Source organism: Diabrotica undecimpunctata, chromosome 8 (genome assembly GCF_040954645.1).
Source record: "Diabrotica undecimpunctata isolate CICGRU chromosome 8, icDiaUnde3, whole genome shotgun sequence".
NCBI lineage: Eukaryota > Metazoa > Arthropoda > Insecta > Coleoptera > Chrysomelidae > Diabrotica > Diabrotica undecimpunctata.
In genome coordinates, this window is record NC_092810.1 from 137168161 (window position 1) to 137183699 (window position 15539).

General features: G+C 33.8%; 1 protein-coding gene across 1 annotated transcript in view; it reads right to left on the bottom strand.

Annotated features, from left to right (window-relative positions):
• Gprk1 (G protein-coupled receptor kinase 1) overlaps positions 1-15539 on the bottom strand; it is a 608846-nt gene that overhangs the window by 48897 nt on the left and 544410 nt on the right. The window contains exon 4 of the mRNA XM_072541130.1: positions 4300-4401. Coding sequence (XP_072397231.1) covers positions 4300-4401 — 102 coding nt within the window. The remainder of the gene's footprint in view (positions 1-4299; positions 4402-15539) is intronic.

Consider the following 15539-nt stretch of genomic DNA (forward strand, 5'->3'; position numbering starts at 1 on the left):
AAAACGTTCGTATAAAATTAATGAGGAATAGGATCCAGTAAAATCAAGAACCTTTCGGTGATTTTGGTAAGAAAAAATTATTTTGTTCATCATGAAAACAGTAAAATACTAGTGCACAAAAAGAAAGTAAAATATGTCAGAAGCATTGGTAGATAAACTGTCTACAATTATCGCTGAGGATGGTCTGATAAGACCGAAAATATTTTGATGTTAATTAATCCCTCTGGATAATTTTTCTTTATGTAGGGATGCTAATTTACGAGATACAGCACAAAATACCCTTTGTCCCCTTTTTACAAGATGGTGGCGGAGGACAAGGGTGGCGACCCCACAAACTTTTAAGCTTATCCTAACCACCCCACACATCAAAGAAAATTAAATCATTTACCTTTCAAGTGATTGAGATTATGAAATTTTAAAGCCACTTATAGCCACAGACATATTTATATCCAATTATATCAGCCACGGAATAAATTCGATATTTAGAAAGAAAAAATGGTTTAAAATTTATGCTAAAGAAGAAAAATATCCCTGATTTTATTTAAGAACCATTTTAATACATTTGAGTGGTAATAAAAACCATAAATGCAACAACTACATGAAACAGTTCGAATCAGCTGCAAGAGCGAATGGATGGTCTGAAAAAGAAAAGGCTGTAAACCTGACTATCGCTCTTCGAAGAGATGCCTTAGATGTGCTTCAGACCATAGCCGTAGAGGAGACAGATGATTTCAAACAACTGAAGAAGAGGTTAAATATGCGATATGGCCACGAACATTCGGAGCATGTATATCAGTCGCAGCTTAAAAATCGAAGACAAAAGAGAGATGAGGCTTTTCAAGAATATGAGGTAGATATTGCCAGATTAGTACGGTATGCTTATCCAACAGCTCCCGAAGACATGATGGAAAAATTGGCCGTTCAAACATTTATTGATGGTCTTCGTGATCATGAAATGGAGAGAACACTGCGATTAGCTCGTCACAAGACGCTGGTCTTTAGAAAGAAAAATAGTTTAATATTTATGTTAAAGAAGAAAAATATCCCTGATTGAAAAAGAACCATTTTAATACATTTGAGTGGTAATAAAAAAACAATAAATGCGTTTCTGGGTGAAAATGTTTCGGATTCGTCCCATTATCTACAGTTCGCTGAATAAAAAGTGAATTTAAAAGCTAAAAAAAGTCTAAAAAACTCTCATAAACTATAAACTTGCAATGTAAAACTTTATGGCAAATCGATGAGGTGGGAGTTTTTAAACACTTCCCTGGAGTGATGTTTCCGGTTACGATTTGGAGTTTTTGTCTTATTATCAGACGAAGCGTATATTTTCCACATGAAGGAAGGGCAATAAAACGGTCGTGACCGTCGAGAAAAACCCTTTAGAGATCTTAAGGACGGTCGTCTTTCTTTCTCAATTTTAAATTTCCGACTTCAACATGAAACGGGTTTTATATACGAGTAACACTTTATAGAATTGCTAAACTACCAGAATTGTACATTTTATTATCCGTAGGGGACGAATGCTACTTTTAAGATGCTTCTAGAACTTTATGCGAAAAGTCGTTCACAAACCATTACAATTTTAAATGCTTATAAAAAGTTGTTTCTGCGTTATGAAAATGTTAATTTAATGTATTTTTCGATTACGGAATGCTCAATTTTCCGTTATATAAAATCATATTCCAATTTTGTTGATGGAAAATAAACATTTCCTCAATAAATAAAACGGTTTTTATTAAATTCAAAATTTATCAAATTTATTAAATTAGTTCTGGGACGATGCATTTTTGTGTCGTTTCAAAAATGTGTACAGCTATTAAGGGTTTTGGCCAACTAAAGTAGGTCGGACCATCATACAAGAAACAGTGAGAGAAATAAAAGAACAACATCTGAAGAAAGATACAGAGAAACGGAAATCGTAGATGACCGATGAAATACCTGAACTTATTGATCAGAGAAAAAAAAACAAACAAAATCTCCAAGAATATAATACAATACATACCATCGTCAGAAAAAAAGATAAGGGAAGCCAAAGAGAAACAAAAAACAAAACAATGTCAAGAAATAGAGGAGTCTCAGAGTCGATATGTTAACTTCAATATCTATCGAAAGGTGAAGGAAATAGCTGGAAAGTTCCGAAAACGCAACAGTGGAAAAATAACAGTTGATAAAGGCAATCTTGCGATAACCAAAGAAGATAAAAAGAAAGTATGGGAAGAATACTTGGAGAAACTTTTCCACCACCTTAGAATAATAATACAAGAACCCACCATTGAAGAAAATTTAGGTCCCGAAATCCTACCAGAAGAAATAACGGCAGTCGTCAGACAAATGAAGGATGGAAAGAAACCGGGACTTAATGAAATTCCTGCAGAACTGCTAAAGCCATTAGATGCAGAACAAATAAAAATAATAACTGAAATATTTAATGAAATATACAAGGCAAGAAAAATACCAGTTGAGTGGCTCAAATCGGAGTTCGTACCATTGCCCAAAAAAACAGGAGCAAAATTTTATGAAGACTATGGGACCATAAGTCTAATGAGCCATCTGCTGAAGCTGTTTTTAAAAGTCATCTACAAAAGAATTTACCGGAAATGCGAGGAACAAATTGTGCCCAATCAGTTTTAATTTGTGAACGCCGTTGGTACGAGGGAAGGTTTATTTAGCGTGCAGGTATTGTTTCAGAAATGTAGTGATCTCAGCTGTGATGTTTCTGCATGCCTGATTGACTACAAGAAGGCTTTCGATAGAGTGAGGCATGAACAAATGATGGAAGTGCTGAAGAGGACGGGAATTGACGGAAGAGACCTAAAAATAATAGCTAACCTGTATTGCAATTAATCAGCGGTGCTCCGAATAGGTGGAGAATATACAGATCAGGTCAAAATCTTAAGGAAAGTGAGACAGGGGTGCATAATTTTACCACTGATATTTAATCTGTACTCGGAGCACCTTTTTGAAGAGGCTCTAAACAATATTGATGAAGACATCTCAATAAATTAAGTCAAGCTCAATAACCTGCGGAACGAAGATGATACAATAGTGTTTTCCAATACCGTAGAAGGGCTGCAAAACTTAATAAACAAAATAACGGAAACAAGTAGAACATATAGACTGGATTTAAACACCAGCAAAACCAAGCTAATGATCATCAGCAAGGAAAACATAACTGGAGCAAATCTGTATGTGAACCAAATGAGAATTGTACGTGTCTCACAATACAACTACTTGGGAACTATAATCAATGCGTCGTGCGACAATGCCCAAGAGATTAAATGTCGTATCGGAAAGGTAAAAAGTGCATTCTTGACTATGAGCTCTGTGTTCAAGAGCCATGACCTCACACTAGAAACAAAAATAAGGCTCCTTAATTGCTACGTGTACTCAGTGCTTCTGTACAGAAGGATCCTGAAGATACCATGGACAGACAAAGTCACCAATGAAGAAGTGCTGCGGAGGATGAACACAACCGCGGATTTGGTCAACATCGCGCATCGTGAAGGGCCGTAAGCTGCAGTACTTGGGAAATATAATGAGAAATCAAGACATATATGAGCTACTCCAATGCAGAAGAATATCCTGGTTTGCTAACCTGAGAGTATGATATAGAAAGACCTTAATACAGCTATTCCGTATAGCAACCAACAAATTCATCATAGCCAGAATGATCACCAACGTTCGGAACAGACAGGCATCCTAAGAAGAAGAAATCACGACAAGCGAGAAAGTCTTATTGCTCGTTGACCAAATTTTATATTATTACATAATCCATTTCTTTTCTGGTAGTCAAGCGGAAAAGATCGCGTTCAATTCACTGCAGTGTTGTCAAGTATTTAAACATTTCTTTGAAACGGAACGAGTGCATTTTGAAATTAAAATAGAAAGTTCAGTGAAACATAAACGTTTAAGATATTAAGCACGAGAAATTAGTTTAAATGTGTTCAAGTTACAACGGAAGAAACTAATTCAGATAGACTAGTAGATCTGAAAAAAGTACCAGAGAGTGTGCCTAATTTAACGGGTTTTAATAATAGATTAAGCATAATGCATCATTATAAAATAAAATTGAACATTAATATATATTTCCTATTGGCATGGTTAATTTGGAGGAGATTTTAACAATGCATGTGACGCACATTGGACGATGCGAAGCTGCAGGAATCGTGCAAGAGTGCATTAAAGACGTTGGTTTTCGGGTCATAAAATGGCCAGTACGCAGTCCCGACCGATAAGAAATTTGGAGAGACCGGGATTATTGTTAGTAATCATCTACTATTAAAAATGTATACTTACATGTGTCCGAGACAGAAGTTCCTTCATAATAAAATTATCGTAAATGTCCTTTGCATACTTCAATCTTTCCTCGTGACATTCCAGTTTTTCAAAGGATTTTATCTGTAAGAAAAACGCTTGTTAAAAATTTATTTACAAACAGTAATTTTACAATAATAAAAAGCTAAATAATAATAATTCAAAACTGTACTAAGATTTAAAGTCTGCTTGATTTTCAGGGTGTGGAGATATTTAGGAAGCTTACGATTTCATGGGTTTAAAGACAGATAAAAGGGTTGCTATAAGCGTGAAAAATCGTTCTTACCAAAGCCTAGAAAGTCATAAATGTGCGATACAAAAATAGAAAAAGAGTTTTAGGAAAGAGACTTAAAAGAACAAAATAAATCTGTTAGCTATGCAGCTCTAATGTTTTTTTCGGAGACCTAGCAAGCTTACAAGTGTGACAGGATTTGATTGGTCCAAAGACATATCAAAGAGCTGACCGTGGAAATATCTCAATTCAAAGACCATGAACATAGTTAACTTACATCGCATTAAAAGAGTCAAATATATATCCAATTGGATGTATACCATACCAAACATATATGGAGTCACCATGTATTTCAAACCAATATTTATTTCTTTTGAAAAAACTTGTTATTGTTACGAAGAATAAAGGTTTTTATTAAAAATAAACAAACCGATAAAACAATCAGATAACATAGCTCGGTACGTAATAGATGAACATATGTCTAATATTATGGTTAACGCATTTGCAAAGGGGAAAGAATATTGGTCTTGTGTAAAAAGGAATGTCTCAGAGGGACATAGCTGCAGTGGTAGGCATAACACAGGATATTGTGTCAAAAACCTATGCTAGGTATCAGGAATTAGGAACGGTCAAGAGTAGACCAAGATTAAATCGTCAAAAAGTAACAACGGTTCGCCACGATCGTTTCATTGTCCAAGTAGCCAGAAGAGACTCAACAATTTCTAACTCTCAGCCTTAAAGGCAGCTTTTTGTAGCTACTGGTGTCAGTGTTTCAGTTGAAACGATGAGAAGAAGACTTCCTGCCCAAGGACTATACAGCACTATACAGTTACGGGTTCCCGAATTATCCAGGCAGTAAAAGATTGATCGCCTAATTCCTGTACTTAGAAGGCTAGGAAGACAAGCAAGAACGAAAACTGACAGATCTGTTCACAGATATAAAAAAGGAAGTATCATGTTCTGGGGAGGCATTACGATCGGTAAAAAAACACCTTTAATTTCCATCCAACCAACTTTAACAGCTCGCAGATATATGTTGATTAGGCTCTGGAGAGGTGTAATAGGAGAAAATTTAATTTTCATGCATGAGAATCCACCTCCACCTACAAGCAGAATAATTACAAACTTCTTTGAAGCAGAAGATATCACTGTTCTGAAGTGGCGTGCTTGCTTCTTCTTCTTCTTCTGGTTCCTATCCGTTTCGGATGTTGGAAATCATATTGGCAATCATGACCTTGCTCGCTGCGGCTCGAAACAGCTCCGTTGAGGTTTTCTTAAACCATGTTCTTAAATTCCGCAGCCATGATATTCTCCTTCTACCGGGTCCTCGCTTACCTTTGACTTTACCTTGCAATATAGACTGCAGCAGGGAGTAACGGTGCTGATTTCTCATAACGTGTCCCAGATATTGCAATTTTATGCGTTTGATCGTAAACACAATCTCTGGTTCCTTCTTCATTTTTTCTAGAACTTCCTTGTTCGTGATCCTTGCTGTCCATGATATTTTCAGCATTCTTCTATAAAGCCACATCTCAAATGCTTCAAGTTTTTTAATAGTGGTGTCTGTAAGCGTCCATGCCTCCGCCCCGTACAACAACACAGAGAAAACATAGCATCTCAAATGTCTCATTTTTGTATCTAGGGATATGTTGTGACTTTTGAAGATGGCGCTCATTTTGTTAAAGACCGTTCTTGCCTTTCCTATGCGGCACTTTATTTCCTGTACATTGCTCCACCGTTCGTTATATACCATTTATAATCTCCTTGCTGATAATCATTTGTTTCGTTTTGTGGGTATTAATGTTTAGTCCGTACTGTTGACTGTACTCGTTTATTCTGTCCATTAACCTCTGAAGTCCCTCTAAACTATCTGCTATCACCATGGGTCGTCGACATATCTAACATTGTTTACTCTTTCACCATTTAGACGGATGCCTTCGTCTATTCCGTAAAGAGCCTCGTTAAAAATTTTCTCTGAGTACACCTGCTTGCTTACCCGATCTTAACCCTATGGATAATTTGTGGGATATATTTAAAAAAAAAATTAGAGCTCTTTGGGATAATCTACAAAACACAGCACACCTAATACAAGCCGCTCTTGAAGAACGGAACAACCTACCACAACAAAATATTGAAAATTTGTTTAGGAGCATGCCCACGCGAATTAAAGCTCGTCTAAGGGCTAAATATGATAACACTGACTACGTGAAAAACATAAATAAATTAAAACAATTTAAACATTAATAAATGTTTAAAATTAAACGAATTTAATTAATTAAATTAAATTCGTTTGAAATAATAAGAGATATCAGATGATTCCATATAAGTTGGGTTGCCTGTACGTCTCAGCAAATTTAACTTAGATTGGAACTGTATGTAGCCGCTCCTCAAACTCGGCTCGCTAAAAAACCAGATCATAAAAGTAGTAAAGGAAATGGGAAAACGAGTAAATAGTGTTCTAATGTACCAAAAGCTTCAAAAATATGAAAAAATATTTTTTTTTTCGTAAAATTAAGATAGATTTTAATAAAATATAAAGCGTTTGAAAGGAAAAAGACAATTAAGATTTGATGTAACGTATAGTGCATCTGCATATCCGCTTATACGTATTTCACCCTAAAAGGATCATCAGAACGGCTATTCACAGACGCTCTGAACGTAAAAATAAATCTTTCCTGTCTTGAGGATTTTTGCTTAGTTGAGTAGATATGTCGTGGAATGGAATTTTAGATTCCCCATGTCTCTAATAACATTTTTATCAACGTCTGTTTTGCCTTGCAATTCTTAGAAGGCACAGATTAAAGCAGAAATCTGAATTTGGTTTCGAAAAATTAGTTTACGGATTTTTAAAGCGTTTGATTTAAAATTTACAATTTTACATGAAACAACTTTAGTTCTAAGTCGACGATCAGTTATTCTTCTAAGGAAAACCCTGATAAACCTCCAAATGAGCCCTCCACTCAGACATGCATATCACTACCACGTTTTATGTATAAAATGGAGAAAATTATTAATAGCAGACTTGTATAGTATTTCGAAAAATCTAATATTATTATCCCTCTTCAATCCGGACTTAAACCACAACGAAGTACGATGGACAACTTAGTATTTCTACAAAATCATGTAGCTGCGTACTTCAATAAGCATAATATTACAGTTTTGGCTGCCTTTGACGTTGAAAGTGTTTTCGATACGCTATCACGAACTATCAATCTAAAGAAACTCTTCTAATATAATATCGCAGGCAACATTTACTCATTTATTGATCAATATATATATATATATATATATATATATATATATATATATATATATATATATATATATATATTATATATATTATATATATATATATATATATATATATATTATATATATTATATATATATATATATATATATATTATATATATATTATATATATATATTATATATATATATATATATATATATATATATATATATATATATATATATATATATATAATAGCTTTATGTTTCATGAACCGTACTATATTTAATATAAAATTGGCGTTTCTTGGATTTAGGTTCAATAAGTAATATTAAATTTGGAACTAGATCTTATTGTCTCCTAGATATCAATTTTTACTGCTGTCAATTCATTAATGTCAGTGTCCCGTTTTACGTTTTGGTAAGTTTCATATATTTAACAACAACTTTTTGTTCCTAATCTTGTGCATTTTAGAACCTTGACAAAGACAAGGGTTTCCTGCCGAACCGTTGATTTCAATGAACAATAAAATCTAGTTCTAAATTTAATTATTGAACCTAAACCCAAGAAATACTAATTTTATATGCGGAAAAAATTACTAGTACATAAATATTAATAGTTAGATTTGGTTTAATTTTTAACTGAGTTATGCCTTGTCAAATCAGTTCTGCAACAGATCTGTTTTAAATTTTAATCCTTTTTATATAAGTAAAAGGAAATTTAATGCAAGAGGAAATTTAGTTTCCTCTTGCAAAATAAGCGATGAAATGATGAGCTTAAAATGAAAGTCATGTGAAAATAGCATCGTTGTATTGCCGTCCAATTTCCATAATTAGAAATTATAGCGGTGAAAACTGTACAGGCATGTATTTCCCTAACTTTTCAACACTGACACTGTCACATGGGAAAAGCCGATTAAATTTTATGTTCCATACATTATGAATAACGTGTTCTATTTAGTCAGTTCTAACTTTGTACCAATAAAATTGAGTTTGTATCCGTTGCCAATTAAAGTTGCATTCACGATGGTATGGTAAATAAATTACTACTTCGCTAACTTTGTGTTGACCATTTTGCACGTAAATTTCATAGATAAAATTAAAACTTAAAACATGAGTAGGCATATTATTACAGGAATTTGTGGCTATTTATTTAATTTGTTATATACAAGAATTTTTCTATAATTACGAGATATACAAAGAAAATATAGGTTAAAAACGTGGATTTCGACTAAGTGAATAATTAAGACATGGTGTTATTTAATAACACCATGTTGAATACAAAACACAAAAACGCATACAATACTGTATAGCGGAAAAGAGAGCAAAAAGAAAGAGTTCGGAGTAGCTTTCATAGTTGACAATAAGATAAAACACGCCATATTAGATTTTAAAGCAGTGAATGAGAGAATATGTAAACTAAGAATAAAAACAAAATTCTTTAATCTCTCAATCATTAACATACATTGCCTAACAGAAAAACATAGCATGGAAATAAAAGAATATTTCTACGAACAGAAGTATACGACAGCTCACCAAGAAACGACATCAAGATCGTACTAGGAGATATGAATGCTCAAATAGGCAAAGAAGAACTTTTCTTAGGAACCATTGGTAAACATTCACTCCATCAAAATACCAATGAAAATTGAGAATTACTTATCAACTTTGCCAGTAGAAAAAACATGATCATAAGTTCGACTTTTTCCCACACCCCGACATACACAAAGCGACATGGATTATGCCTGGAGGAACAACCGCCAACCAAATTGATCATGTCTTGATAGACAAACGGGCCGCAACAAGCATACAAGATGTGAAGAGTCGAAGAGGAACATGCTGCGGATCTGACCATATCCTAGTCCAGATAAAATACAGATGCAGAATTCAGAGAAACAGGAGGGAAAGACAGGAACAAAGAACAGAACAGCTAGATATATAAAATTTGAAACAACAAGATGTCAAACAGAACTAGGAGAGAGAAATAACACAAACACTGACAGACACAGGCAGTCTAGGCACCGAAGAACATTGGGAAGAAATCAAAACAAAAGTTATTGACGCAGCAAGAAAAATCATAGGCAAGAAAAAGAATTAATTACTATTTAAATGGGAATAAGCCACAATTAAAGGTTAAAATACATTTATTGGCGTTTCAAGTTCCACTTCGGAAATCGTTCTCAAAATACAAACATTAGTAAATTAAACAAATTTTGAAAAAAAAAAAAACAAAATTTGTTTAATTTACTAATGTTTGTATTTTGAGAACGATTTCCGAAGTGGAAATTGAAACGTCAATAAACGTATTTTAACCTTTAATTGTGGCTTATTCCCATTTAAATAGTAATTAATTTAAAATGCCACAAGAAAATAGCTTCAGAACAATATAAAGAAAAAGAAAAATACAAAAAGAGAATGGTTCAATGACGAGTGTAATAAGGCCATACAGAAAAGAAATGAAGAACACAAGAAATATATGGAAAGAAGAACCAGAGAAAGAAGGGGAAGTTACAAAGATGCAAGACGGAGGGCCGATAAAATATGCCGAACAGAGAAAAGAAAATACGAAAACGGCAATATACAGAAAATGGAAGAAAATCTTCAAAGCAACAATATAAGACAGGCGTACAGATATCTACGCAATTTAAGAGAAGGATACAAACCCCGAACAAATCTATGCAGAAATCCAGAAGGGCAAATAACCAGTGATCCAAAAGAAATAAAATCAGTCTGGAAAACCTATTTCCAAACTCTTTTAGGGACACAAGAAAATGAAGAGCATATGGACATGCATCACAACGAGGAAGAGACCGAAAATATAGAACCCCCAACGATGGAAGAGGTAAAACAGGCAATACGAGCACAAACACAAAAGAACAATAAGGCTCCAGTTATTGACAACGTCCCCCCTGAACTATATAAATTAGGTGGCGATCACCTAGTAGGACAAATGTATATGCTCATGAACAAGATTTAGAATGATGAAAACATCCCTAATGATTGGAAAACCGGGATTATATGCCAAATCTATAAAAAAGGGGATAAACTGAAATGCGAAAGTTATCGCGGCATAACCCTCTTGTGCACGGCGTACAAAATTTTCACTTACATACTAAACAAACGACTCCAACAACTAAGTGAAAATATTGTCGGGGAATATTAAACCGGTTTCCGACAAGGAAGATCTACAACTGATCAACTATTCACAGTGAAACAAATTTTAAACAAATCGTGGGAATACGACATTGACGTTCACAACATAATCATAGATTTCAAACAAGCCTACGACTCAATTAATAGGAACAAGTTATATCAAATATTGCAGAGCTTTAATATCCCCCAAAAATACATCCGACTGGTAAAAACAACAATGGATTCGTCAATAGCAACTGTCAGAGTCCAAAATGAGCTCACTGAAAACTTTACAATAGTCCAAGGATTAAAGCAAGGCACCGACACTATTCAACCTGACCTTGGAATATGTGATAAGACAGCTGAATATAGGAAGAGGTAATCTCCTAACAAATAAATCAATACAGATTGCCGCCGATGATATCAGCATCATGTCTCGCAGAAGAGAAGAGGCGGCAGAAATATATTCACAATTAAAAACAAAGGCAAAAGAGACCGGACTAGAAATAAATATTCAAAAGGCAAAAAAGTTAACACAGGCAAGAGCTAGGGGAAACAGACGCACAAATAATTAGAGTTGCATTAAACACGGATGGAACAGAAGAACCAGAAATCCAAAGAAGAATAGTAAAGGGAAACAAAGCTTATTTTTCACTCGATCATGTGTTCCGCTCCAAAAACACACACTGGAGATCGAAAATCAGGGTTTACAAAACTATTATCAGACCAATAGTATGTTATGCATGCGAGACATGGGTGATGACAGAAGAGACAAAAAGGAAACTGGAAGTCTTTGAAAGAAAAGTCCTAAGAAAGATATTTGGACCTATTAACGAAAACGGAATATGGAGATCCAGGTACAACCATGAACTCTGCCAACTATTCAAAGAGACACCGATCTCAGAGTTCGTTAAACCTCAGAGACTTCGCTGGGCTGGTCATGTAGTAAGAATGGAGACAGAAAGATTGCCGAAAAGAGCCCTAGATAATAAAATGCAGGGCGCAAGACCAAAAGGAAGGCCACGGAAAAGATGGGAGGATGAAGTGGCAGCGGACGCGCAAAATTTGCTAGACGTGAGAACCTGGAGAAGATCGGCGCGGGACCGAAAAGGTTGGAGGCATAGTTTGGAGGAGGCCAAGACCCGATTTGAACTGTAGCGTCATTGGAGAGAGAGAGGGAGAGACTGAGAGAGAGTTATTTACAGTAGATGTTGCTCGAATTATTGTATTGCTACAAGACGGAAGAAGTCAAGTTTATGTATACGAAACTTTAGGTATTCCGAGAACTACAGTATGGAGAGCCTTCCATCGCTTTATAAAGTCTGGTACATACTCACGTCGAACTGGTTCCGGTAGAAGAGTTATCTCGCAAAGAGATGATAATGGCCCCTGAATTCTCACCGGTATATAGGCAATGTTTTGGCAGAAGCAGTAGTTTCATTTGGTCTATTTATTGGGGACAATTTCGTCTTTATGCATGATACTACATGACCGCAAGATACGTGACAAATTTCTTGGGGGATGTAGGAATTAATACTCTAGAATGGCCAGCCTGCAGCTCTGATCTGAATATCATCAAACATCGTTGGGATGAACTTCATTGTAGGGTTAGAAGTCAACCAGGCCAGCCAGAGAGTCTTGCAGAACTTCAAAACATGCTTCGTGAAGAATATGAACGTATTCCTCAAGTTTTTATTCAAAATTTGTTAGTTTTCCCTAAAAAATCGTATGCAAACGATTATTTATGTTTTCGGGAATAATACCCGATATTGGAGAATTTTGTTCAAAACCAATCGTAATTTTTATTGTTTGTAATTCGTTTCGATATTACCAGATTTTCTTTTGTAGCATTTTAATTAAAAAAAAATTGTTTTAAAAATGAAAGATGTTGAGTATAAAATATGAAAATTATATATTATACATTATTATTTAAAAATAACACATTATTTAATTTATCTAATATGTATATACGTACAGTAATTCCTAGAATTTGATATATAATATGAATATATTCATACTATACACAAACATAAACGGAGTTATGATTCAAATCCCGGAGGATATACGCCGATAATAAATTAATTATAATAACCTAAATAATCACTGGCATAGAACGTATAGATAAGGCCTGAAATATGAAGTCCTGATGGATTTATATTCTAGTCACATCATACCACTTTTAGTTTATAAAATACATATAGCAAACTTTTATCTCAAATGTACATATTATGTAATTTTCAGTAGTAATTTTTTTAAATCCCACATACGCATATTCTTTGTTGTATTAACATTCAAATGAGTAGTAATATTAATTAAACTCAACAAATTGTATAGGTATATGTTATGCTCCGATTTTTCGAAATAAAGTTTTTTTTTAGTTAATGTGTATTGATTATTATGAATCGGTCATTTCAAGAACAGTACGAGTCACATATTCCTAATTTTACAGGAGAGCAAAAAAACTAAATAGTTGACAGATGGATGAAATGGATGACCTCAAAATCCAAAGTTATATTGTAATTGTGTTTCTAATCATAATAATCTATAAATCGTCTCGAAAAAAAATAAAGGTTTTTTGAAAAATGACTTTTGAAATATTATACTAATGCTGTTTTTGTATGGGAGTAATGTAATGCATAGTGTGTCTGTTTTCTGGGAAATGACAAAATATGATCATAAATGAGCTTATGAACTTCAGGGGATTTGGTATTCTATTTCGGGTGTTGTCCTCGCCTATCACGAGGGTCAAAGACTTAGGAAGCAAGCTGCAAATTCTTCTTACACAACCTTCTGATATCCCATAAATCGAAGTAAAAGCCATTTTACAGACCTTTTACAGTTAGTAGTAGTAGTAGGTAGTTCAGATTTCTTTACTAGATGGCGCTGGGAGTTATCGTACCGGGCAAAAAGTGTGAGTTGTCGTCATAGATTGATACTGAACAGAACATAAATAATAAAAGTTTTAAATTGAATCCATGAAAAAATCTAAGTTATGATTCGATCATCAACTGAAAGGGGATCGAAAGGGTCATGCAACCTTTTAATTTATTTTTTAAAAATAGATAAATTAACAGAGGGTAGAAACACTTATTCTAGCGCAACGGACATATTAAGCAGTAACTAATACGTTACAACTTAATCAAACAAAAACCTGTTATCCGCACAGACCTCTCCATATTGAATGCAATACTAACATTGCGTGTCTGGGTTGTTTTACTCCATTGTTATCCACCGTATTATCGCAAGTTTGATCGTTACCGCCACATAGCATGCTCACAATTTTCGTTATTAACTAAACAGCAAGTTCTTACACCGTTTTTGATAAAATAAATACATTATGTTATTAATTATATTAAAAGAAACAAAGAACAGTATTAAAGGATACTTTACAATTCTTTTCTTCTGTAGAAGGATCTAAAATCAACAGTAACAATATTATATTCTTATCAATAGAAGAATACTCCAATCCGAAAATCGTTATCAAAAATTTTTTTATAAATCAAAAACTTTAGTTCAGTTGTCAAAGATTCGATCTCCAAAAACGTGACGAACAAGCTGAATTTTCTGACCCCAAAAAGATGCAAAAAAATTTGCCACTTCTAGCTCAAGTGCCGGCACTGAGTACAATACAAAACATGTAAGATGGGGCTCTCGGCTATTGTTGTAAAAACAACAAGTTATATTAATTTTAGTTTATTTTTCGTTTTCACAAATATTGGCGTGAATAATATGTGACAGACTGCACTTCTTGCCTCAAAATGAACCGTTCTCTCAGAAACAACAATTGAAGCGACCGGCGACTTTAAATGCCAGTTACGCGGGCGAAATTAATTTTTTAAATAAAATTTGTATCAACTCGACGGTAAAAATTCGATACTTTTTGATCAGAGTATCCTATGGACAAAAGTCAACATGCGTTTTAAAGGTGAAGAGAAGGAATTTATATTCTATACAGAGTGGACAAAAAATGCTACACTGTCACAACCAATTGATATCAGAACATTAAACTCAGCGAGTAGTCGAGGAATAAGTCATGAAGATAATCTAAATCTCAAGAATAATTCATCTACAATTCATCTAGGTATTTATTTAGATCTCGTTTTATAATTGTATTATAATTTATAAATACAAAAGAAATGTAAAATTATTTTTTAAATTATATATTTATGAAATAACAATTATTTTAATACAAATAGAAAATTCATCGCATATAATCCGACTGATTAAAATGAAATTATTTTGCTTTAAACAAATAAGTTTTAAAGTACACAATTTCATTTAATTAATATGTACTTATTTTTCAACCAAATATTTATTATTCCGATTTAATTTTTTTATCGATGATGTCTATATCGTTATATGTGCAGATATACTGCGCGGCATAAGTTAGGGATATTGCCAATATAAAGGTAATGGTACTTCATTCTGCATCAATTATTATTTGTAAGTAAACAATTAAACATTATTACAGTTAAAAAAAAAACATGAACATTTGAGACCTTGAGATAAAGAGAATCAAACCAAAAATACATTGTAAGTATTGATAAAGCACCTGTACAGCCATTTGAAAATGACCTTTGTTCCCTCAGTTGGGATAAACAAATATAATTGTTTTTAAAAATACTTGG